This window comes from Brachyhypopomus gauderio, unplaced genomic scaffold, assembly GCF_052324685.1.
Source record: "Brachyhypopomus gauderio isolate BG-103 unplaced genomic scaffold, BGAUD_0.2 sc141, whole genome shotgun sequence".
Lineage (NCBI taxonomy): Eukaryota > Metazoa > Chordata > Actinopteri > Gymnotiformes > Hypopomidae > Brachyhypopomus > Brachyhypopomus gauderio.
In genome coordinates this window covers 70,249-94,389 of record NW_027506962.1, presented here as the reverse complement: position 1 = coordinate 94,389, position 24,141 = coordinate 70,249, and the positions used below count along the sequence as shown (strand labels likewise).

The following is a 24,141-nucleotide window of genomic DNA, read 5'->3' as shown; positions in this document are numbered from 1 at the left end:
AATGGTGAGCTTGTCTTGATGTTCAAGAAGAACATGCATGGCTGAAATTGTTAGCAACACGGGGAGAAAGTGATGGTTGGCTTCCCAGAATGACACCAAGGTTGTGTGCCCCATCAGCTGGAGTGATCTCTAGTGAGGCCCTAGGTCTTGACTTGGATATACATTTCTCGTAACATGTAGCAGCTGAGTCTTGCTGATGTTAGCTTCATGCCATCCATCCAAAAGCATGATGCAGATATGAGCAGAAAAGATGAAAGATATGAGCAGAAATTGGAGTGTCAGAGGCTGGAAAGAAGAGAATTTGTTGATGATAATCAGCATAGTATGAGAAACCATGTGAGAATATGACCTTAGAATGGGTATAGAGTGAGATCAGAAGAGGACCAAGTGCTGAAACTTGTGGGACGCCAACAGAGTACATATGCCGTAGATCTGGATCCCCTCCATGACAATTGATATATGACTGTGCCACTAATCTCAAGTCTTGTGAGGATGAACAGGAGGATCTTATGTTGAAGGAGGATCTTGTGTTGACTTTGTATGAAACATCTGAGAAATCAAGAAGAATCAGGATGGATGACAGGTTGGCTGATCTAGCAGCATGCACATTCTCAGTGAAGAATTCACAAGTAAAGAGTAAATGAACAAAAACTGAAAAACAGTTTAAAAAGGACACTCCAGAAACAGGAAAGTTAATTTACAACATCCATTGACATCATCTGACAGAAATGGAATCAAAATTATTTTACCAGGGGCAGCTTTGTGGGCCAAATGATGCGGGGCAGTCAAAACATACATGAGGAACTAATACCAAGAGAAAGGAAAAAATGACGTGCCATGGCAATGTTTGTTTATAGCTATAGTAATTGTCTGGGGTGAGTTTCCCGAAACGTTCTTAGCGCTAAGTACTTCTTAACCTCATACATTTCATACGAGGTTACAAAGTACTTAGCGCTACGAACGTTTCGGGAAACCCACCCCTGGGCAGTATACCAGTTTAAATTTGGCTATTTAACTCAAACATGCAGTTGAGTTGGACTGAGGTCACATTTCATTCTCACCGCAAACTATCCACTTTAGGGTTCATTTGAAACTGTGATTTAAAATCTGTGATGAAATATTGACAAAAAATTAACTTTTAAAGTTTTATCATGCATCTGCTGACATCATACTTTAAAAAAATCGACCTCACTGTTCTGAGTTAACACATAGCACATTCTGTGCTTAAAACATTTATTCTCATTGTCAAGATATAACAGGCATGTGTCAAGCACCCTTCACCCCAAGAAATTAAACTAATTTTTTTTTTTACAGAAAATTTGAGATGGTGTGATAGACTTTCACTCTCCTATCCCTGCTTTGTCCAAGTGACGCAACATTGCCATGATTGTTCCGTTTGACAGGAATTTCAGAGTAACTTTTTGTCAGACAGTTAAGTAATTATTATTAAACCATTGCACCGTTTTTAACACTAGCCACATATGATGAAACGTTTGAGGCTGAAGTATACGTCGGCGTTGTTACAGTGCAAACAGTTATCCTCGTTTTTCCTAAATAGCAGTTTACGTTTTTCTGCCACGTGCCCAATTGGCTTGACAGTCACGCAGTCCTGTATTACACTAAGGGCAGCAGCGTGACCTCTCAGTCCTTGCAGGTCTACTGTTCGGCATGCTGACACCGAGAAGTAGAAAGACAAACGAGAAAATGGCATTTAGAAGAGACGGCGCATGCAGAAGATACGAATTGGGAGAGTTGGGAGGTGAGAACAAGTCTTACTCGCGTCAGTAACCGTTACATATGAGTTTTAACATGAAAGTGAAAACACCAATAAAGATAAAATAGGTCGACATCCATTGGGAGTATTAAAAGAATGCGGTCTAGCTCCTAACACAGGTATCAACAAGGCGTAATTATAGCTTTTCAAGTTTTGCCTAAAAAGTATAATATGTCAGAAAGTTTCATTTACACTGAAACTGAAGGAACAAATTAATAAAACAGACTGGATTGAAGCTATAACAGCGGTTTGCGGCAGTTCACATTTAACAAAAACTACATTAATATAATAAACCATCTTTATATATCTCTCTCACACACACACACGCACGCACGCACGCACGCATCTAGTGAACTGGAAGCGATGAACCATCATCACTGTGGATTTGATACGCACTGCTTAATGCCATAACCCCGTCCTCTGCACACAGTTCCCATAGCGCTCGTTGCTGGTGTCCATTTAAACGCACGAGGAAGCGGCGTATTCCATTGCGCACAGAAGAACCTCTGCACCGACCAAAGTCCACGCGCAGCCTTTCGAAATCACGCGCTCCCCTCTTTCGCTTTCTTTCGGTTCCAGTTCCAATGAGCACACTGTTTGCTATGTCATAGCGCTAGAAACGCCATGTACGTCTGGATTTCCATGCCCATAATGGGCAACCAGCTTTTTTCCTTGATGTTTAAAACAATATAGTCTCTCCCACGATTACTCCTTTTGAATTTGTGAGAACTAATATGACACCGTCCTCACAGAAGTTCACCCCGAGTACTGGGAACCCTCGATGAAGCTGCACTAGTTTTTGCTACTGGGGAGGGAATAACTAGGCATGTCAAAATGTTTTGAAAGCACTACAAATCATACCACAGTGTTTTTATTATCTCCACTCACGCTGTAAGTGGAGTTTCTGTGCTAAATGGAATAAATATATATGGGGTAATGTAGAAATCATGTTTAGCAGCTCACTCAGACCTGTTACCCAGACCCCAAAACCAAGCTCAGAATAAGTGAATGTTAATTGGTAACGTATGCTGTGAAGTTAATCAGGCATCGAGTAGGTTTACTGAAAATCAAAGAGTTGATAGCCAGAACACAGGCTGAATTCGAACATATCGAATATTATATAAAGATATATGAAGACTTGTTTAATTATTTAAGCTTAATTAGTATGGTTTTTCTACTACATCATGCCATATCACACACAGAGGAAGAGCCACACTCTTGGCAGAGATGGTAAAGTTCTTCAGAGACACCACTAGCATTAAATGACATAACCATCACCGCTCCATCTATTAAACTTTCCAGCTTTTCTTTTTTTTTTTACTATAAATATAAATGTTTTCAACTTTAATTTGTGTGTTTTTTTTAATCTCCCTAGCATCTTCCAAAATATCTCAAAAAATCGTATGATCATGACTCTACATCAGGGGTCACCAACGTGGTGCCCGCGGGGGGACGTCACGCTTGTTTTAAAAATAGCTCACTATAGTGCCATGCACCAAAGCGCTGAATCGTTGATTTTTTTGCTACTATTATAGATTGTCCGTATAGATTGAGGTGTGGAGTCAGACACTTCATTTTTGTGAATGGCACCAGTACTACAACTTTGAGAAAGAGAAAATGTGATATATGGAATGTTGCCCTTCTTTAAAAAGAATAAAGACACTCAGAGACAGTTAGAGCCAGATAATTCAGTTATTGCGAACTGGTAAAATATCCACCGTTGGCTTGAAGTAAAAAAATAAAATAAAATCAGACTGCGTATTGCTGTGCATACAGACTTCCCCACTCAGAGCCAGTATTTGAATCAGAAGCTGGATTCTGTAATCCAGATTGTGACTTACAAAGACGAGGGATTTACAATTCATGTACAGTCTGAGCGACATAAACAAGCAAGAAGACTGTTTGCATTAATAATATTGATTGATTCATCATAATCAATAGTTGATAATATCGTTAAGCAAATGACACAAGGTTAAAGCACTGAATGGTGACCATTTATTAATCTTCATAACAGAAAACTGTATAACGTGTTGATTAATATTGAATGTTTACTTTTGCTTCTTAAATGCACCGTAACAGTTATCGACCCCATCTAACAGACCTACTGGTCCCACGTTCCTGTGGGTTTAAGTAATCATGAGGGTAACAAAGGACAGGTGTGCATACTTCAGTAAAGTAACAAGGTGACGAAGAGAGAGTGAGAGGTTGACGTTGTGATTGATGTGCACATGGGCGTGTTCCGCTGGCTGCGTGCCGTCTGGACCGTGACATTATCAAATGTATGTTACCATGTATTTATTTTTTAATTACTGTATAGGGCATGTCATTATAATGAGGATAATGCATGCTATTTGCCGACTTCCTTGTACAGACTGACCTTATAATGCTTCTTTACATGCATACTGTGAAGAACGAAGAATGGTATTCAGTTTGGCCCCAGGTTCTAAAGTTTTTTTTTGTTTACACATATTGTCTTAAGACAACTATAAAGAAATTCTCACTAGTTCCACATGCTGGAACAAATAGTGTCATTGACAGAAGTGAGGGTGAGAAAGAGTGAGAGTGAAGAGTGATTGTAGGCAGTGGAACCTGCTTTAGTGAGACAAGCAGGTTATCAAACATTTCTGTTGACATTCCTGAATGCAGTGGTAGATCGGGACGATTTGCGTGGGACAACTATGTTTCCCCACCAAGATCAAACTCAGATAAAACATATTTAGCTCTCAATGCATAAATGTTCTCTTCCATGAGGTTTTGCTGAAAACTTCAGTACAGTAAAATGAAAAAAAGTGGCATACATACGCAGTGAAGTAATAGCAATCACTGATTAAATTGATTAAGGTTAGAACAAATACTTTAAAGTAGGACTCAGCAGAATATAACCACAATATTGATGTAGTTGGAAAATACATAATTGTAGGCAAGCTAGGCCAAAAGTGCTGCTCGTGTCTGGTGTGCCAGTGAAACAAAATACCTTGTTTCCATTGGAGCTGAAGGCTCAGATCTGTAACAGCCCTTATGGAAACAAGAGTAAGAATTCATATAATGATTCTGAAAAAAAAACACAGAGGAAAAGTAGCTTAGTAAAGATGTAGCCAACTAAGATCTAAGTTGCATATTGTGATAGGACTTTAAATTTACACTTAATTAAATTAAAATTAAAAGGGAAACAGAATTAAAAGGGAAACAGAAATCATGGAATCATTTATTGTCAGTTTTGTTGTGACAAACGGGGTGGAGCAAAGGACGAGACACGGAATCCTTGCTACAGACGTCACTTTATTTCGTCCACACAGAGATTGCGCAATAGCGCACGAGGAACATATAACGTACTCACAGAAACGTGTAGACTATAGACAACGACGAGCACAGGACACTGCGTGAGCGCACATTAAATAGACAAACCACATTAGCCCCACGTGATCACGAGACGATTCACAGGTGAGACTTATTAATCACACGACATAACCCCAACCACGAATATCCACTGACGCAGACAAAGCACGTGGACAACGTTGACACACACCCAAAAGGGAGGGGCCGGGGTCCTCAACGTGACAGACGCCCCCTCCAAGGGCACTACCCGTCCCGGGGTGCCAACAGGACCGAGTGCCCCGAACCCACGACGATGGGCGGATCCGACACGCTCAGTCCTGCGTCTGGGAGGTGACTGCCCTTGGCGAAGCGTCCGTTACGAATCGCCTAGCACACCCTCCCTGGGAAGACGGGGGAAAAGACACACTGAACGGGACAGAAACAAACACACAGACTGGCATATTCACACAAAGAGGCACAAACGGGAACAGGGGGTTTGGCAAACACACGGGAAGACTGACGAACACTGGCACAGACAAACACATAACAGGCGCCAGGCTGCGCGCCAGGAGTAGAGCATAGAGGGGAGAGAGATCGGGAGCCGCAGTGGTCGGTCCTCCGCCAGGCTTCGCTGCGAAGCCTCCGCTGGGAGCAGCGCGGCTGGCGGACGCACCTGGTACAGCGCGCCTGGTGCAGTGCGGCTGGCTTGCGTGCCGGGTGCAGCGTGGCTGGCTTGCGCGCCTGGTGCACCGCGACTGGCTTGCGCGCCTGGTGCACCGCGGCTGGCGAACGCCCCGTGCGGGCCGTTTGGGGTTTCCTCGTCAATGTCCATGTCTTCCTCCTTCACCCGGCTCCACTCCATGGACTGCTCCGGGCTGCCACCCCGGGAGTAGTCCATTGCGCTCTCGCCGGAGCGATCGGAGGGTGGACGGCTCTCCGCACTCCCCTTAACGGTCCCAACGGATCTCTCCGAGGACGGCGGACTGTCCTCCTCCTCCTCCATATAGGAGTCGTCCTCCGACTCACCGTAGTCAGCGGTGGGTGTGGAGCACCCCAACAGAGGGTAGTCCTCCTCCTCCTCCTCCCCGCCCTCCTCTACGGTAGGAGTGGAACCCACGGGCGGAGGGAGGTAGTCGTCTTCCTCCGACTCCTCCCCCTCCTCCTCGCCATGGTCGACGGGGGAAGCCTCGCTCACCGACGGGGGGTAGGCTTCCTCCCCCTCCTCTCCGTAGTAGACGGTGGAGGCGTCGCACAACGAGGGAGGGTAGCCTTCCTCGTCGTCCTCCTGCTCCTCCTCCTCGGAGTCCTCGACCCCGAACTCGCTCTCGGGAGTCCCCTCCGTCCCGCAGAGAGCGAAGGAGCCTACCCGCAGGGGTGATATACACACACTAGGGGCTGTGACCTCAAACTGGGAAAATTGCTCCAGCAGATCCTGGGAACAACAGAGATCTCTGTCCTGCCAACAGCTAAAATCATTTACAGGAACGTCAAGCTGCCAGGCCTGTGTTAGAGGACACAAGCTTCAAGGACAAAGGAGGAGAGGGACTGGGGAACTTGACATATCAGCATCTCCACATGTATACCAGACTTCTCCCAGTGCCTACTGAATCGAACACAGACACTATTGTCCACACCAACCGAATACAAAAGAAAGGTTTTGAGTGCAGATAAAAGGTGTTCAGGCCTGCTTCACTTGCAGATGGATACATGAGCATCCGGTTGCTTCCATTCTGAACATTTCAAAAGTTGGTCATAAGAACAGGGTTAAGCAGCAGACACAGCTTTGTCAGACATGGCTGTTCCCTTACAGTAAACAGCTGACTGGACTTTAATTAAGTCAAAGCCTTACGGCTCCACCCACCAGGGTCCTCCACACCTTCCCAGAGTTTCGGTGCATCATTCTAGAAATGTAAGTTAGAGTGGTTTTACATTTTATACGCTGAAAATACAACAGGTCTACTGTAGCACACAGATGCTTTGCATCAGACAGTACAAGTCCTTGTTAAATTTAGTGAGACACTCTGAAAATAAGAAGATTGGGAGGCACAATAATTCATGGATGTTCAGTGAACCATTTTTACGTACACAGTGTGCACAGTGTGTTTTGGAATGATGTGATGTGGGCAGTGCTGTAGAGACCAAGACTGGCATGATGAACACCATCATTGATGGGGATTCTGACAGTGTCATGGTATCCCATGATGCTCCTCCCCCTGCGTCTTGGCTAGGTTGAAGTGTCATTGATGTAAAAGGCACTTGTGTTCCAATGTGCCAACATTTAGCTCCATCACTCTAAAACCAAACATTACAGTATTGTAGTAGGCATAAAGTTCTCAATGTTGTGTGGCACAGGAGGACACTGGAATGAAGTATGAGAGCGAGGACAGCAGCATACCTGCACCTATTCAAAGTGGTTACTTCCCCTCAGAGTTGAAATTGTGCCCTGTACAGCTGTTTCTTGTGTATTTGATGTCTTTCTGGCCCAATGTGCAGGCTCACTGAACAGACATTGCTGAAAGTGACATGGTCAGTGTGCTGTTGTTGTCATCACAAGTATGCTATTATTTCCTCATTGTGGTTACAGAGGTCTCTTCCTGTTGTGGGGTCAGTAGCAGACTACTTTCCCCAGCGTGGGGTAGTCCAGTAGCTCCACAAGATCACCATATGAATGTTTTTATGCATGAAGGAAAGAAACAATGCAAGAACATGTATCTACACTACAGTAGTACAGTGGTGTGCACAGTTCTGCGAGGTTAGTAGTATGGTATAAAGCAGGGGTCGGCAACCTTTGAGACATGGAGTGCCAACTTTAACATGTCTAGTCAATGAGTGTGCCACTATAAAATTGTTGACGGGGGTGGGGGGGGGGGGGGTATGGGTGGCGGCGAGTTTAAATAGTTGAAGGGGGGGTTGTGTGGCGAGTGTAAATTGTTAGCGGAGGGGAGGTGTAAATGGACACAAATTAAGTATTATATCGCAATCGATCGCCAAGTATAAACGCCTCTGCCGAGCAGAGCGTTGAGGAGCGATTTCGATTGGAGGATCGTGCTCTCTGTCTGAGATTTTTAAAAAATTTTTTTTGCTGATGCTGGTCCAGCGTGTTGCGTGCCAGTGATTATGCCTCGGCGTGCCAATGGTGGCACACGTGCCATAGGTTGCCGACACCTGGTATAAAGGATAGATCTGCTTACCTATTCTCATTCTGAAAAATCCAGATTATGCTTGCAATAATGTAATGGCTCAGCCTTCTGAAAACTCAACCCATGGTTGACCACATGGTTAACCAAACTGGCATGAATCTCATCTATGATGGTTGCTATTCCTCTGCTTTCAGTATTGGTCTGTTTTGCAAACCAGGATATGCAACTTGTGGGCTCTTTATTAGGACTAAGGCTGATTTCTAAAGATTTATGCAAATTAGTTTTTACCTCTGAGGTAAAACAGGGTTTGGATAATTGATTGATGGGTGTGGCCTTTGCATGGCAGCATTTTCCAAAAGAAACCAAAAGGTTTTTCAGTTTTGAATGATGTGTCTAATTCAGGCGTCACGCCTAATGTCACACCGCCCACTATCAACAAATAAAATGTAAGCTATGCTAATGAATTAGCCTTAGCAAGCACAGCTGACTGAAAATACAAAATAACTCTTGGTATCTTGGCTACAACTATCAGCTCAGTCATTTATGATAGCAGATTGCTGAGTGTATGTTACAAAAAGCAGTCATTAACAATAGTGAGTGCTGAAGGAGAGAAAATAATTCTTACAATTTTCTCTGATGAGACGGCATGCAGATGCAGGTTGAAGGCTTATACTCCTGTCCCTGTGCTTTCACTGATGTCTGCATGTAAGTGGCAAAATGGACGCAAGGTGGCGCTCTACCAGACAAAATGACAGAGCTGCCAACAGCATTGTCTGTGTGCATTGTGTAAATATTGGCCTCTTGGGCTCATATATCAGCCAATGCCGATTATCTAAAAAATGCCAAAAATCGGCCCAATTAATCGGCCGGCCGATATATCGGTTGATCACTAGTCCACATCATGTTTCATGAATCACTCCGAACCTTGTGAGACTTCAGCCCCACCAAGAGGGAGAACGTCCTGAAGCTCCAATTCCCAATCCCCTGAATACTGACTCTATATCTGTCCCGCGTTATCCATGCCCGCCAGTCCATTACAGTAAATACACACTCACACTACTTTCTCTTTGTGAAGTATTGTTAACTCATGTTACTTATCGAGTGGTTTCTCCATCATGTTGCCCATCTGTGTACTGACCATTGCTTTACCTCCAGGGCCCGTCTCCAGCCTCCCCCTCTGAGTGATGTTGGACCCTGCTATTGTTCTTGCGTGTCTAAGCACTGCTAAGCGCAGGAGCCTGCTTAGGTATGAATGGATCTCTTTGCATCTTGTGTTGCTTCATTCATTGCATGTTACACAATGATCCTATGACAATTGTGGTGGAACTGTCCTTGGAACTGCAAACAAATCTACTCACCGCTGCTGATTCCAATGCTGCTGATACTTATGAAGTCATGTACTGGCTATTTCCAGGATTTACATGTTTCTCAGGCCCGTAGCCAGGGGGGATCGAAGGGTTCATTCAACCCCCCCCCCCGGGCATGGACATTCTTAGTCCATTTCTCCTTTATCTTAGTGTTGCAGAGTCATGCAAATGCAGTTCCGGGGTTCTACATTGCCACTAAAAAGTCACACAAAGTTTGAAGAAAATTTGTGTCAGTTGGGTTCCAAAGTGTGATTTCCCGTAATATGACCCTAAAGGAGAGGAAAAAGACAGACAGTGAAGGCAAGACCCAATTAAAAAATAAAGAAAAAGAAGGCGATATACAAAAGATGGAGAGGAAAAATAGACAGACAATGAAGAAAAGCAACAGAGACAGACAGCAACAGAGATACAGAGGAGGGAGAGCAACAACCAGACCTAGGTGAGCAACAGAGAGAGACAATGAAGTCCCAGCACAGTTGTAGGAAGATTTGAATAAGATGCAACACTTCAATTTATATCATTATTAATTCATGTTTAGGTTTTAATGACCATACCGATATTGTACCTCATGAAGTAATTCTTATATATTTATGTCAACAGTAGAGAGATAGGCAATAAAGGACAGCAACATCAGAGACAGACAATGGAGGGCAGCCACAGAGACAATGGAACAAAGCAACAGACAACTGAGGTGAGCAACAGAGACAGACAATGAAGTCACATCACAGATGTAGGAAGTTTGAGTAACACTTACATTTATATCAAATTTATGTTAACAGTGGGGAGCAACAGATGAACAAATAAGGACAGCAAAAACAGACTCACAACAAACTTATAATGAATAAAATATGTCTAAATTAAAAGGTTTGAAGTGTGCTCGTGTATTTAGGGAGCATTGGAGTAGACAGCCAAATGAAGTCGACTTTTGGGGGAAAAAGATCCCCCCCCCCCCATCACAATGCTGGCTACGGGCCTGTTTCTGCAGGCCTTTTGGGTTTTTTAAAGTAATAACCTAGTGCAGGGTCGTGGAAGTCCAAAGTCCAACAATGCTTTTCGTTACTTCTCTTCTCAATCAAACTCAGCAGTTTAGTGATTAGTCATCACGCAACTGCCACCCAGCAACCCAAAAAAACCCCAACAAATCCATCATATGGAGTTTCACACTGGAATTCATGCTGCTCCTGCATGTCTTACATGACAGGAGATGAACATCTAATGTGTATTTCTATTTATTCATCTAATGTTATTTCCAAACACTGGACACCTGAACTCTACTAAGACTGGCTGGCTGAACAAGTCTCACCAAGTTTGAAATATTTGCACAAAGTATTGCTTACCTGCCATAGTTCACAGTGGTTTAATAGACTTGTAAATTAAGGCTCTGTGATTTTTACAACAAACATAATGGCCTGAGGGCCAATATGAAATTTGCAGTCATCAGGCACCACTAGTTGTCTTGCAGCTGCAGTGTCTTTTTGTTTGGGTATAGAAGTATATGGGTTCAGGTATTGAGGTATATGGGTATGGTCAGGGGTGCAATTACTTACTTTCTGAGGTGTATGCAAACATACTATCGGCGCCCCTCGAACGAAAGTTGTTGACAGGGGGGGAGGGTTGGCGAACGTAAGATGGACACAAATTAAGTATTATATCTCATCGATTTGGTGCCCCCTCTAGTGCAGCGCCCCTATGCGTTACATACCCTGCATGCCCCCTTTTTGCGCCACTGGGTATGGTATGGGGGTATATGGGTATGGTATGGAGGTATATGGTTTGGGTATGGGGGTATGTGGGTTTGGGTGTGGGGGTATATGAGTGTGGGGGCATATGGGTTTGGGTGTGGGGGTATATGCAGAGCCGGCCCTGACCAATGTGGTGCCCTAGGCAAGATTTTGGTTGGCGCCCCCTGCATCATCAATCATCGGGTTTTTACACTCACACAGACACTGCAAAGCTTTATGTTTTTGATAATTTTTTTAGAACGAAAACAGTAAAACAGTAAAATCTATATTAAAGAAACAAATAAAAACCAAATGAATTATAAATATTACAGTATAACAATAAATATATTGCTCAGAAAATATTTTAAATCAATTTTAGATAAAGTAGTGCAGAGAACAACTTCTAAATATTAATAATAAATACATATTGGTGTAGTGAGGTGGAGGGATATGATGGTGTAAATATGAATAATAAATAAATATTGGTGTAGTGAGGTGGAGGGATATGATGGTGTAAATATTAATAATAAATAAATATTGGTGTAGTGAGGTGGAGGGATATGATGGTGTAAATATTAATAATAAATAAATATTGGTGTAGTGAGGTGGAGGGATATGATGGTGTAAATATTAATAATAAATAAATATTGGTGTACTGAGGTGGAGGGATATGATGGTGTAAATATTAATAATAAATGAATATTGGTGTACTGAGGTGGAGGGATATGTGACGGGCAGGGTGAGCGAAAATAAATGGAAGCGATCACGCCAAGTCTCAGGGAAATAGGATGGTTTAATATGTAAAGTGCGCAAACCAAAACCCGTGAACTGATCCGAATTAAGGATATAATAACCAGCAGTCAACTGGTACAAAGACAAGACATATATAGATGAACAAACGACCCTCAGGTGAGACGGATCGCGGGCTCCGCCCACCTGAGGGACGAACACAACGCCACACCCACAGGACAAGCTGCTGCTGTAGACGGGGGCGACCAGTAGGGGGCCGCCGTACCGTGACAGATCCCCCCTCCAAGCCGCACTCCCCTCCACCGGCTGTGCGGCCTACAGCAGCAGCACACAAAACAAAGGGGCAGGCAGGCAGGGACAAGGGACACACCCCCTGTAGTCCCGGAGCTGAAACACAAAACAAACACAGGTTAGCTCACCTACCTGGGTGGGACCCTGGACCGACTGGGCCGTCAACAAGACAAAACCACGCCCCGGTCGGTCACAGGGCCCTCACGCCCTAACCGGCCTTAAGCCGCATAGCCCCACAGGTGCGAGGACGGCGGGCCACGGCTCCGTGTCCGTCCGGGGTGTATGTGTGCAGGTTACCTCCCTGGGGCGTGGCTAAGTCACCTCCTGGACCTACCTCCTCCCGGAGCTGGCCCCTGCCTTCTGCTAGGGGCCACCCCAGCCTCCTGGGGAGTCAGCCCCAGCCGGAGCCTGACTTTACGAGGTGGACTCCTCCACCAAACCCAGGAGCGCCAGAGACCGAGGCCCAGAGCACCCTTATCGCGGGCTGGGGAACAGCCCCCAAGGGCCTCCTGGTCACCCCGAGCAGGAGGGAGGATCTCCATCTTCAGCAGGAGCTCTTCGGACCAGAGCTCTATCGTCCCCAAACATCCGGGGGCCCCAGCCCTCTAGGGAGGGGCTCTTTCCGACCGGGCTCCGGTCACCCCACAACATAAGGGGGCTCCTGCCAGCTGGAGACCCCCACAAGGTCCAGGACTGCCACGATCCACCGCCAGGGAGAAGCACCTGCACACAGGCCCGTCGCGATGGGGCAGGCAAACCAGGCAATTGCTTGGGGCCCCAAGCTGGCCTGGGGCCCCCAGACAACAACAGGTTAAGAATTAAATGCAGCGACAAACTGTGTGAGCCCCCCTTTACATTCTCAAAGTCATGAGCAATGACACTGTTCTCAGAATCCTCCTTAAGGGGGCCCCTCCCACCAGCTGCTTAAGGCAGGCAGACACTGTCCTGGCAGACAGCCAAGTTTTAGACGCCGGCAAATATGAAACTTAACCATGAAGCGAATTTATCCATCAGGAAGCCAAAAGAGAAAACAAAAGAAGGAAGAGGAACACAAAAAACTAGTGGTGGGCCGTTAACGGCGTTCGTTAATTTGATACTCTTATCGGGCGATATAAAAATTATCGCCGTTAATATATCTACTAAATGGGTAAGCAAACTATGATGACTTTCAACTTGACAGTTTAGCTCGGCTGTATTCCTAACCAAATTGCACAGTAGGGGCGAGAACGAGTTTTCAAACCTGTGAATTAAAAATCGTACGTGTGTTTACATGGATGCAGCCACGAAGTCGCCAGGTTTGCTTCATGGAAAATTCATTTTTAGGAACGTAAAATATTACCGGAGCGGAGCTCGGAGCGGTCGTTTTCTGCATGGTCCTAGCGCTAGATTCGTCGCTATTTAAATATTTATTTTTAACCGTTAAAACTTCAGAGGACCAAACCGGCTTTTGAAAAAGTCCCCCCCCAAATTATGTCCGTGAGATTAAATGTACTAAATGTTGGCTTACATTTCAAATATCATGTTTAGCTGAATAAACATGTTATCAACCCCTTTTAATGTACAGTATGTAGGCTTACAAATTCATGTTTAACTGAATAAACCGTTGAACACGAGTAGCCTACATTTTATTGAGTATGTTTTTTTCTTCAAGTATCAAAGTAGAACAGCTTCCTCAAGCAGTCATTGATGCATTTTGGAAACAGGAGATGAGCCCCTGGTCTAATGCACCCTCTGTATTAAGAAACCCTATCTCAAAAGCTGACTTTTAGTTATTACTTGGGTAGCACACATATGAGCCATTTTAATATAGATTAATCTAGATTAATTTCAAGATTTCAGTGAGATTAATCTAGATTAAAAAAATTAATCTATGCCCACCCCTAAAAAAAACACAAGACAGTGGTAAGTGATGATTTACACTGGATAAATTAGGCCTACCTGTACAAATGGTGTAATTTAGCAGCAGGTAGGCTAAAAACAATATATACGTCCCGGGTAATCCCATACTTAAATCTGCTATGTTCAGCTACAAGTAGTAAATTTGTAAAGTAGTTAGTTTGAGGTGTATATGCTGTGGTTCTTGAAGGTGGACTGCGGCCAGATATGTTTTTTTTTTTGGCCGGAGGGGGGTTTGGGCATGAGATTTCTGGTGTGGAGGTTGGGGGGGCCCCGGTTGGTGTCTTTGCTTGGGGCCCCCAAATACCTTGAAACGGCACTGCCTGCACATAAAACACAAAATGCACACACACCCACTCACACCAACACAAAACACAGACGCGCACTGCCCTGATCCCCCTTACAATGGGGGAGGGGTTCCCCCCACGTTCCTGGTCAGGGCCTCCCTTAGGAGCGACGCCCTCTGTGCCACTCCCCGTGGCACGGGACCATCACTGGTCCACCCCCACACACACACTCAAGGGGGAGGAGCATGTGTGGAATTACACACAACAGTTCACAAGCACGCTAGGACAAAAACACACAAAGACTAGACAAAAGCACGGTGGAAAACGGCAAACGGACAGGACACACACATGCGCGCTCTACACAAACAGTGGTGACGCGCCGCTCAAGTTCGCAGTTGCTCCCCACATAAAACACTAGACACACGGGGGAGCGAGGCGACCGTGACGAGCGGCGACAGCGTCACACACAACACATTCAACAATTAACACAAGCGAGCGACGCACAACGTTCCATACATCCGTTCACAGACACACACACACATGCACACACAAGTGACCACACAACACGAAGAGCCCGACCGGGGTCGATTGCCCTGGTCACCGCCGTGCTGCACACACACACAACGTTTCAGCACGGCGGGGCTCTTCAACAACAAACAAAACACCACGCAGACAAACACTTACCACGAGACATGACCACGAACGAAGGAAAAAGCAAAGGAGACTGGCAGCTTCCGAAGGTGGCTGGTTATTCTGTGACGGGCAGGGTGAGCGAAAATAAATGGAAGCGATCACGCCAAGTCTCAGGGAAATAGGATGGTTTAATATGTAAAGTGCGCAAACCAAAACCCGTGAACTGATCCGAATTAAGGATATAATAACCAGCAGTCAACTGGTACAAAGACAAGACATATATAGACGAACAAACGACCCTCAGGTGAGACGGATCGCGGGCTCCGCCCACCTGAGGGACGAACACAACGCCACACCCACAGGACAAGCTGCTGCTGTAGACGGGGGCGACCAGTAGGGGGCCGCCGTACCGTGACAGGATATGATGGTGTAAATATTAATAATAAATAAATATTGGTGTACTGAGGTGGAGGGATATGATGGTGTAAATATTAATAATAAATAAATATTGGTGTACTGAGGTGGAGGGATATGATGGTGTAAATATTAATAATAAATAAATATTGGTGTACTGAGGTCGAGGGATATGATGGTGTAATGCTGCTTCACTGGAAGGTGATAAGGTTGAGAATGTGTCTTCTGGTGGCCCAGGATGTGTAGAAACAGGATTTAAATATTTCAAAAGTGCACCTCAAAGGAACAGAGGAGTAAATTTGTGTTTTAATATATATTTATTTTAAAAACTTGTTGAGCTAAGCGAATAATAGCACCTACTAGGATTGGGCAGTATGATGACAGTATTGTAAAATTGTGGCAGTATATTAACCATGTGACATGACGCAACGTGTCAAATCTGTACTTTGAAAAATTTGGCGCATTCTTTAAAAAGATCTGTGGGAGGGGTCAGCAGTTGGAGCTCACTGATTGATTACGGAGTGGCGGTTGTACAGAGGGGAAAAAGCCATAATGACGACGAGTGCTAGTTATGAGTCAAGCGAACTGGTTTCAAAGAAATACACCACTGCTACAGATTGGCAGCATTAAAAGGGAGAGCCAGCAAACCTATATGAGTCAGTGTGTAAGATCTGCTTATAAAAATTCTCCGCCAAAGATGGAAACACATCAACATGCATTCTCATATTAAAACGAAGCACCCTTCAAGTACAACATACAGTATAGTGTAATTCACCATATTATATTACCTTTGGTTTCTTCCTCCTCTTTTCTCCCCTGGGCACCAGAGAACTTCGGTCTTTTTGACATCTTTCCGGAGAGATGTCACTCACTCTGTGGCGTTGTTTTTTCCCCCACAGAGAAACAGTAACGAGGTGCGCAGAGCGAGCCGGGGGAGGGGCTGCGCGGGTGATGGGTATCGTGTGCTATTATAATTATTCATTTGACTAATATTATTAAACAATGAAGTTGTGATTATGTGGACTTTGCTTGTTTTCGTATTTATGAATTGTTCATTTGTAAATAAATAAATAAATAAATTACGCATGCACGCGAGCGCCCCCCTGGACAGCCAGCGTCCCTAGCATTTGCCTATATCGCCTAATGGAAGGGCCGGCCCTGGGTATATGGGTATGGTATGGGGGTATATGGGTATGGTATGGGGGTATATGGTTTGTGTATGGGGGTATATGGGTTTGGGTATGGGGTATGTGGGTTTGGGTATGGAGGTATATGGTTTGGGTGTGGGGGTATATAGTTTGGGTATGGGGTATGTGGGTTTGGGTATGGGGTATATGGTTTGGGTATGGAGGTATATGGTTTGGGTATGGGGGTATGTGGGTTTGGGTATGGCAGTATATGGGTATGTATGGGGGTATATGGGTTTGGGTATGGGGTATATGGTTTGGGTATGGGGTATGTGGGTTTGGGGTATGTGGGTTTGGGTATGGGTGTATATGGGTTTGGGTATGGGGATATATGGGTATGTATGGGGGCATATGGGTTTGGGTATGGGGTATATGGGTTGGGTATGGGGTATATGGGTATATGGGTTTGGTATGGGGTATATGGGTTTGGTATGGGGGTATGTGGGTTTGGGTATGGGGTATATGGGTATGTATGGGGGTATATGGGTTTGGGTATTGGGGTATGTGGTTTGGGTATGGGAGTATATGGGTATGGGGTATATGGGTATGTATGTGGGTTTGGGTATGGGGGTATGTGGGTTTGTGGTTTGGGTGTGGGGGTATGTGGTTTGGGTATGGGGTATATTGGTATGGTATGGGGTATATGGGTATGTATGGTGGTATCTGGGTTTGGGTATGGGGGTATATGGGTATGTATGGGGTATATGGGTTTGGGTATGGGGTATATGGTTTGGGTATAGGGGTATGTGGGTTTGGGTATGGGGTAATGGGTTTCAGTGTGAGGGTAATGGGTTTGGTTATGGGGTATGTGGGTTTGGGTATGAGGTAATGGGTTTGGTTGTGGGGGTAATGGGTTTGGGTATGGGAATTGAGCTGGTGAATATGTTCTGGTGGTGTTTAAACTACATGGGATTCATGATGGTCTTCTATAAACACTGTGTGTAACCTCATAACCTCAAGCTCCAGCCCAGATTTCTGCAACCTTTTAATATGTTTTCAGTTCTGACCTGGAACAGCTTAATTAAATTATTCACATAAATGTTAACTTTAAAACTTAACTTTACATTAAATACATAGTTGCAAACTTTTCATTAAACACTGTGCAATTCTTTGCATACTTTAAAAGAAATTTAAGTACAGTATGTAATAAATACTTTCCTGTGTACATCATGGAAACTAAAATAATTATAGTTTACTTTATTATAGTTTTACCCATATTTTGACACCCCAGTGTCAAAGTGGCACCCCAATTTTCGCCTTCTTACCCTGTGCTTTTTTTACTGTATGCAGGGCTAGACTTTTTCTTCACTTTTTTCTAAGAGACCGGCCCACAATTTAGAGGCGGCGGCCCATTGGCCCATCTTCAATATAGACAGTGGATTGAACCAATCAGAATATAGGACGAAAACGGCCTCACCCTTTCTCTGTGTGATCCGCTGTAACTGCCACTACGTTCAGTGTTGAGCGCGTTGTTAAAGGAGAGGCAGCATGGAGCAACAGAAGCGGCAGAAAGGGGTGCGGAGAAGTTGGACGCAAAGAAATTGAAGAGTTTCAATGTAGATGCTACAAAATGTGTAAAAATCACAGACATGTTCGCTGCTGTAGCCTCCACGTCCTCTGTAGGTGAAGACAGCAGCAGCAGACAGGGAGAGCAGCAGCCAGAGATGCAGGCTTGTGGAAGAGAAACCGAGGGACAGACTGAGTGGGAAAGTGTAGAACGTAAGCAGGTAGTAACATTAGGATAACACAGGGACTTTATTACATGAGAATGATGAGCAATGGCGATTGATTAGTATCTATATTAATTGGTATTTGCATACTTCCCAAAATCTGGCAGCCACGCACACTTCTTCTGATAAAATGGCAAATTGTCAAGACTGAGAAGTGTTGGATGAGCAGCAAATGTCCATTTTAGGTTATAATAGCATTTTAGATATTTAGATTAAAAGTGTGTTGAAAGGCTGCATAGTAGTTTGAATTTGTAGCCTCTATGCTGTGGTTCAACAGGTTTTAAAAAGCACTCAAAAAAGTAAAATTACAGATTTTAAAACTTATAAATGATAAATAAAAGCTTTGCAATGACTACAGTAAGTGTAAAAAATATATAAAAGTAATATTAGCAAAAGATATGCCCACACTGAATAAGAGTAAAACGGTGTCAAATGCTTTTAAGACATAAAGCAGCTTTGTTTGTAGCCGGATACAAATACATGTTATAGCTGTTTAAAGGAGGGAGCACCTTTAACCTGAAGAATTAGAATTGAGCTGTTATATCAGAGAAATTCAGAAAATACATATTAGAGATTATTTCAATAAAAACATAAAAGTGATTGCGATATAATAATGCTGATTAAATCCAATTATTTTAACCAGTAATAAAAATATATATTTTTTTTTCTATGTCGCACTCCACATACATAAATTACAAATCGGTTGTCCTCCGCTAATTATGAGAGGCCGGTCTAAACCAAAAATGCCAGGGCCGATTTTTTGTCCCAGTCCAGCCCTGACTGTATGTATAAATACTTTGTTCAGTCCTTTGTTAGTACCAGTGATAAACGGTTCTTGTTACACTTTTGTGACCACTTTTGTGACCCTGGAGATGTTTATGTCTTTCATAGTGACTGTGAGTGAATGTGTTTGGATTTGTGTATGTGTAGCTGTTTACTTTTGCTTACTTCATGGGCGTCATTAAGCATGTTTCAGAGGGGTTATTGCTGTAACATCTTAGGTTCGAGAAGTTCAGGGGGTGGACACAAATGCTGAGACACGGAGAGGTTATTACGTAAGGTGAAACACACTCAGGAGATGGAGACACACCAGGAGGATATATGTGAGTGATGCTGAATGAAAACAGGACAATGACAAAATGATACATTATTTAAATACAACATGTAAGACAAATAGGAGTACATGTAAAGAGATCAGTACGGTGGCCCCGAAAGCCCATTGCTAGCTATCTTGCTACATTTAAAGAGCTTTACTAATTCAGTCCAGTTGTTGTGCAGAATTTCAACTCCCCTCGTTTGCATGCAAATAAAGACACTACAGTTGACATTCGGGAGTATAATTTCGACAGGCATCATGTTGGCATCACTAAAATCATCCTCCCTTTATTAAAATAACCCTCGTTGAACGTAGAGACGTGCTTTATGTGGAATAGCCTGCACATCCAGATAAGTCACCAAAATATAAAAGACATTAAAAAGACCCGTTAGTCCTGTGAGTTACACTGATTATAACTTAGTTCATTGAGCACTCTAGTTTTGTCCTAACTAGATAATTAGATATAATTAGGGCGTATTTGGAAAAAAAATGTATTAAAAAGAATAGAAATATATGATCTGTGGCATTTTTATATGCTTGTAAACGAGAGGAGTCGGATTCTACCGAAGAGTCGGAATTTGGAACAGCACCGTTCAATACGAGATACTAACTGTGATGACAGATTGTATGTAATGAGAGACTGTATTTTTCTTTTGCAGTGCGAAGAGCTTTCAGTGCCACCATAGGATCAGGGAATACCAAAGATTACACAAAGCATGAATGAATGTTTCAATTTATATAGCACCTTTCAGGATACCCAAGGCACTTTACAATTGTTTACACAGCTACAAATCTCAGACAACCAATCACACACCGGCAAGAAGCGGCAGCCAATTGCGCACAGCATACTCTCTACCAGGATCCACAGCCCTCTGGGGGACTGAACAGGGTGCAGGAAGGGGAGAGAGGACAGACCCTAGTGGCAGAGCACCATCCACCACTGGGAATACACACAAACACTCAGACAACAACTTGTTTTTTTATTGAACAGAGAGAGACACAGACACACACTCAGGGAGAATTTGGGATTGCCAATTTACCTAACCTCCATGTTTTTTGGACTGTGACTTTTTGGACTTCCCACACAGACACAGGGAGAACATGGAAACTCCACTCAGATAGGGACTTGAACCCAAGACCCCAGTGCTGAGAGGCAAACGTGCTAACCACCAAGCCACCGTGCTGCCCAATGAAACGACTAGTAAAACAGGAATGAGAAATGATATAACTTCACAATAAGAAGTTGTGAAAATGAAAGTAAACTAAACACTACATTAAAGAAACGAACATTTGAGGAAACCTGCCAAGCTAGGTCACGAGGACAGGAGAACATACGCTGAACTACACTAAGCGTAGAGAGACAAATATTACAAACATAAACAGCAAGACAAACCAGGGGGGTATTCCAGAAAGCGGGTTTAACAAACTCTAAACTCAACCCTGAACTCTGAGTTGTCTTACCCCGATCTGACATACTCAGAGTTTTCGGTTCCTAAACGGCTGATCGGAGTTAAAGTAATCAGGGTCGCTCAACTTTGAGTAGGTTGACCCAGACAGAAGCGCGTTCATATAAAAGGCATTCTTAATGGAACACAGATAAATAAGATTTATCATGGACTTAAACGTAAAAATCAGCCGAGCATCGTATTTCACACCACTGTAGCTTGAAGTATTAATGACAGAATATTTAGATATTATTAAGCGTAAATGTAATACTGCGGTAGCTGCTAGAGAAAGGCAGTCAGCATGTCAAAAAATTGCCAAGAGTTAATGTGTGAGTGAAAATTATATTTATATTATTATATTATTATATTCTCCAAATGTATAATACTGTATTGATTTTTAAAAATTATTTTTAATTGAACACTTATCAATTCCAGGTCTAATCCGAGTGGTGTGAAATGCACATGGCATCAGATAAAAATGAAGTATACGAATATTGTGCAAAGTGGTATGGCTGTACATAACTATATCTTATTCTTAAAATATATTCTAAAATATATTTATTTACAGGAAAAATGAAATAATGAAACATAACAGTGAATTTGACTGTAATGTATATTAAAAGGTTACAGGGTTGGGGGGGGGGGGGGGTGCATGATTTAATGTGAAAGCAGTGATTACAGATGGTGTCTCTGACAACTGTACCATCTCTGTTGTTACCCACATGCATGTAAGGTTCCTCATCTGTGGGCATGTCAGAGATGGTAGGCTGTCGCTCTTCCTGGATGGTTACAATGTTAGCGAGCCAGCGAGCAGGTTAGCTTCAGAGCGTAAGTTGCTATAGTAACTGACTCATGTTCTCTTTAAGCTCGGTTTCTGGAACGGAAAACCTTGAGTTTCCGTCAATTCTGAGTTAACTTACCCGGAACCGCTTAACCCGCTTCTTGGAATACCCCCCCCCCCGGAAAGAGCAGGGAGGTAAACAGGAAATAAACCCAGGAGAAAAGGAGGTTCATGGAAAATGGAAAGGTGGAGCTGAAATGGAGCTAGCAGCCAAAACGGGGGACGCGGTACAACCAACGACCAGCAAAGACACACACAAACAGGGGTACAAACACAGACAAATGAGAGAATGAGGTGAACAGAATAACTGTGAAGGAGGGCTTAGGACACAAGAACTAAACACGAATGCACATAGACACAACAGGAAGAAAGACACAGACACGAACATGATTGACAGCAGGGGAGGGACTACAATAGTCTACTGTAAATGTTCTTCGGCCTAACAATTACATTTTCATACAACTGCTTACAGTTTTTGATGACTGCTAACATGCGTTTGTCCAATCTGTAGTCACATTTTCAAAACTCTAAACACAGTGAACACAACATCAGTCTTCAGTGTTTATACAATTAGTACAATTCATGTTGTTTTTGCACAAAATGCAGTCATTTTACATGTTTTTATAATGCTTACATTTTCTAAACACACAAGGTTATCCAATAACAAAATTCTGGATCATTTTTGTCTTATTTACAAATGTCAAAACAGCACACACAGCATGTCAAAAATGAAAACCTAAGGTTCAAAACATTAAATATTGTATAAAATGCAAAAAACAAAGGTATAAAAAGTTCTGCAAAAACAAAGGCAGCTGAAAAGCTATTACTGTAATACACATTTTTGCACATATAGATCAATGAAATAAAATGAAGTACAGTAATGTACCGGGTCAGAGAGGAGCAAATATAACAATTTGTCCTGCAATCTCAAGTGCAGGTTTGGTCCTTCACAAATGCCAGATTGGTCCCTATAACAGTGACCTCCTTCTTTCGTTTTTGAATGAACTCTACCAACAACTGGTTCCAGAAGCAGAAAGTGAACAGGTGGGAGGAAACACGAGGACATTTGTGATGGGACAATGTAGCATTTTTTCATTCTCATGTCATCACAAACTGGTTTATAGACCATTTCAGTCTGGAGGTGGAAGGTGTATGATCATCGGCCCTATGACCAAATGTCCCTCCTGGATGCAATGGATCCCTGCTGCAGAGACATTTCAGCTAAAGACTGCCAGGGGTGATTAAGGCATACCAAGCTTTTCTATCCCAGTTGCATGGCAAGGTCTAACATCAGATGTGATGTGGATGAAACGTGGCCAACTGCTGGAGACCATTTACATTACACGTAACAAGACTGTTCAGTTTTGTATGGGATATACACATATGGGACCATAGCTAATTATGTTTACAATTACGGTAATTATTTTATGGGTTAAACTACAATTTACAGTAATGTCCCTAATACAGTAAAATATAACTATTACTGCAAAACTGTTACTGACTCCTTTTTTGTCTAATCTACATTCCATATAGTACCTAACTGTAAATGTCACTCTTTGTGTAGACAGTATATTGCCAAAAATGCACACATTTGAAAAAAAAAGTCCAAGCAGATTACAGTAAAAATGAACTGACTAAGAAAACAACAGATGTTACTGTAAAATGTCTAAAAACGCTGGGAGAGAGTAAAATATTACATGTAATACTGTTTCTGTATTGCCATCAAATGTTAGTTTTTTTTTTGAGTGGTTGTGCAGTGATTGACTATGTTCATCTCGAATAGAGAATCTGTGCTAGTGTTTGAAAGAATGATTGGATACTGAACCAGGTTTGCTGTTTTTTAACAAAGTTGGTGTATAAAGAGAAAACTGTGTTGTGAAATGCAGAGTTGCTATTTAGTTAAGAAAATGCGCATGTTAGCAGTCGTAAAAAACTAAACACGACCTTGAAAGCACAGATCAAATTGTCAAAATATTAAACACAATTTGGTTTTCAGTAAAAAGGGAGCAGAACGCGAGGGTGGCACGTCTTTACTCTCCATCACATATGAAGGTTGCAAACAGAGCACAACTCTACATGCGTAAGGCGCTTTAACGACTCAATGTGCCCAAGGCACTTTAAATGTGCAGCAGAGTCTCTGAATACGCGGGCAGGGCGAACAGCCAGCTCGAGCAGCTCTCTCAGCAGCAAACTCTAAACACTGCGCTGTACCGGAGGACCGGACCTGTGCGTTTAAAGAGAACAAAGGAGCAAC

General features: G+C 43.2%; 1 protein-coding gene and 1 long non-coding RNA gene across 2 annotated transcripts in view; one reads left to right on the top strand and one right to left on the bottom strand.

Annotated features, from left to right (window-relative positions):
- Positions 1 to 2,559, bottom strand: part of LOC143500333 (uncharacterized) — a 33,904-nt gene extending 31,345 nt beyond the window's left edge. The window contains exon 1 of the mRNA XM_076994444.1: positions 2,171 to 2,559. Coding sequence (XP_076850559.1) covers positions 2,171 to 2,183 — 13 coding nt within the window. The 5' untranslated portion in view covers positions 2,184 to 2,559. The remainder of the gene's footprint in view (positions 1 to 2,170) is intronic.
- Positions 1,600 to 21,159, top strand: LOC143500334 (uncharacterized). The gene is made up of 5 exons (XR_013126754.1): positions 1,600 to 1,759; positions 9,385 to 9,475; positions 10,197 to 10,287; positions 19,507 to 19,608; positions 20,261 to 21,159. It is a non-coding gene; the product is annotated as an uncharacterized LOC143500334 (long non-coding RNA).
- Positions 21,160 to 24,141: the final 2,982 nt, after the last annotated feature.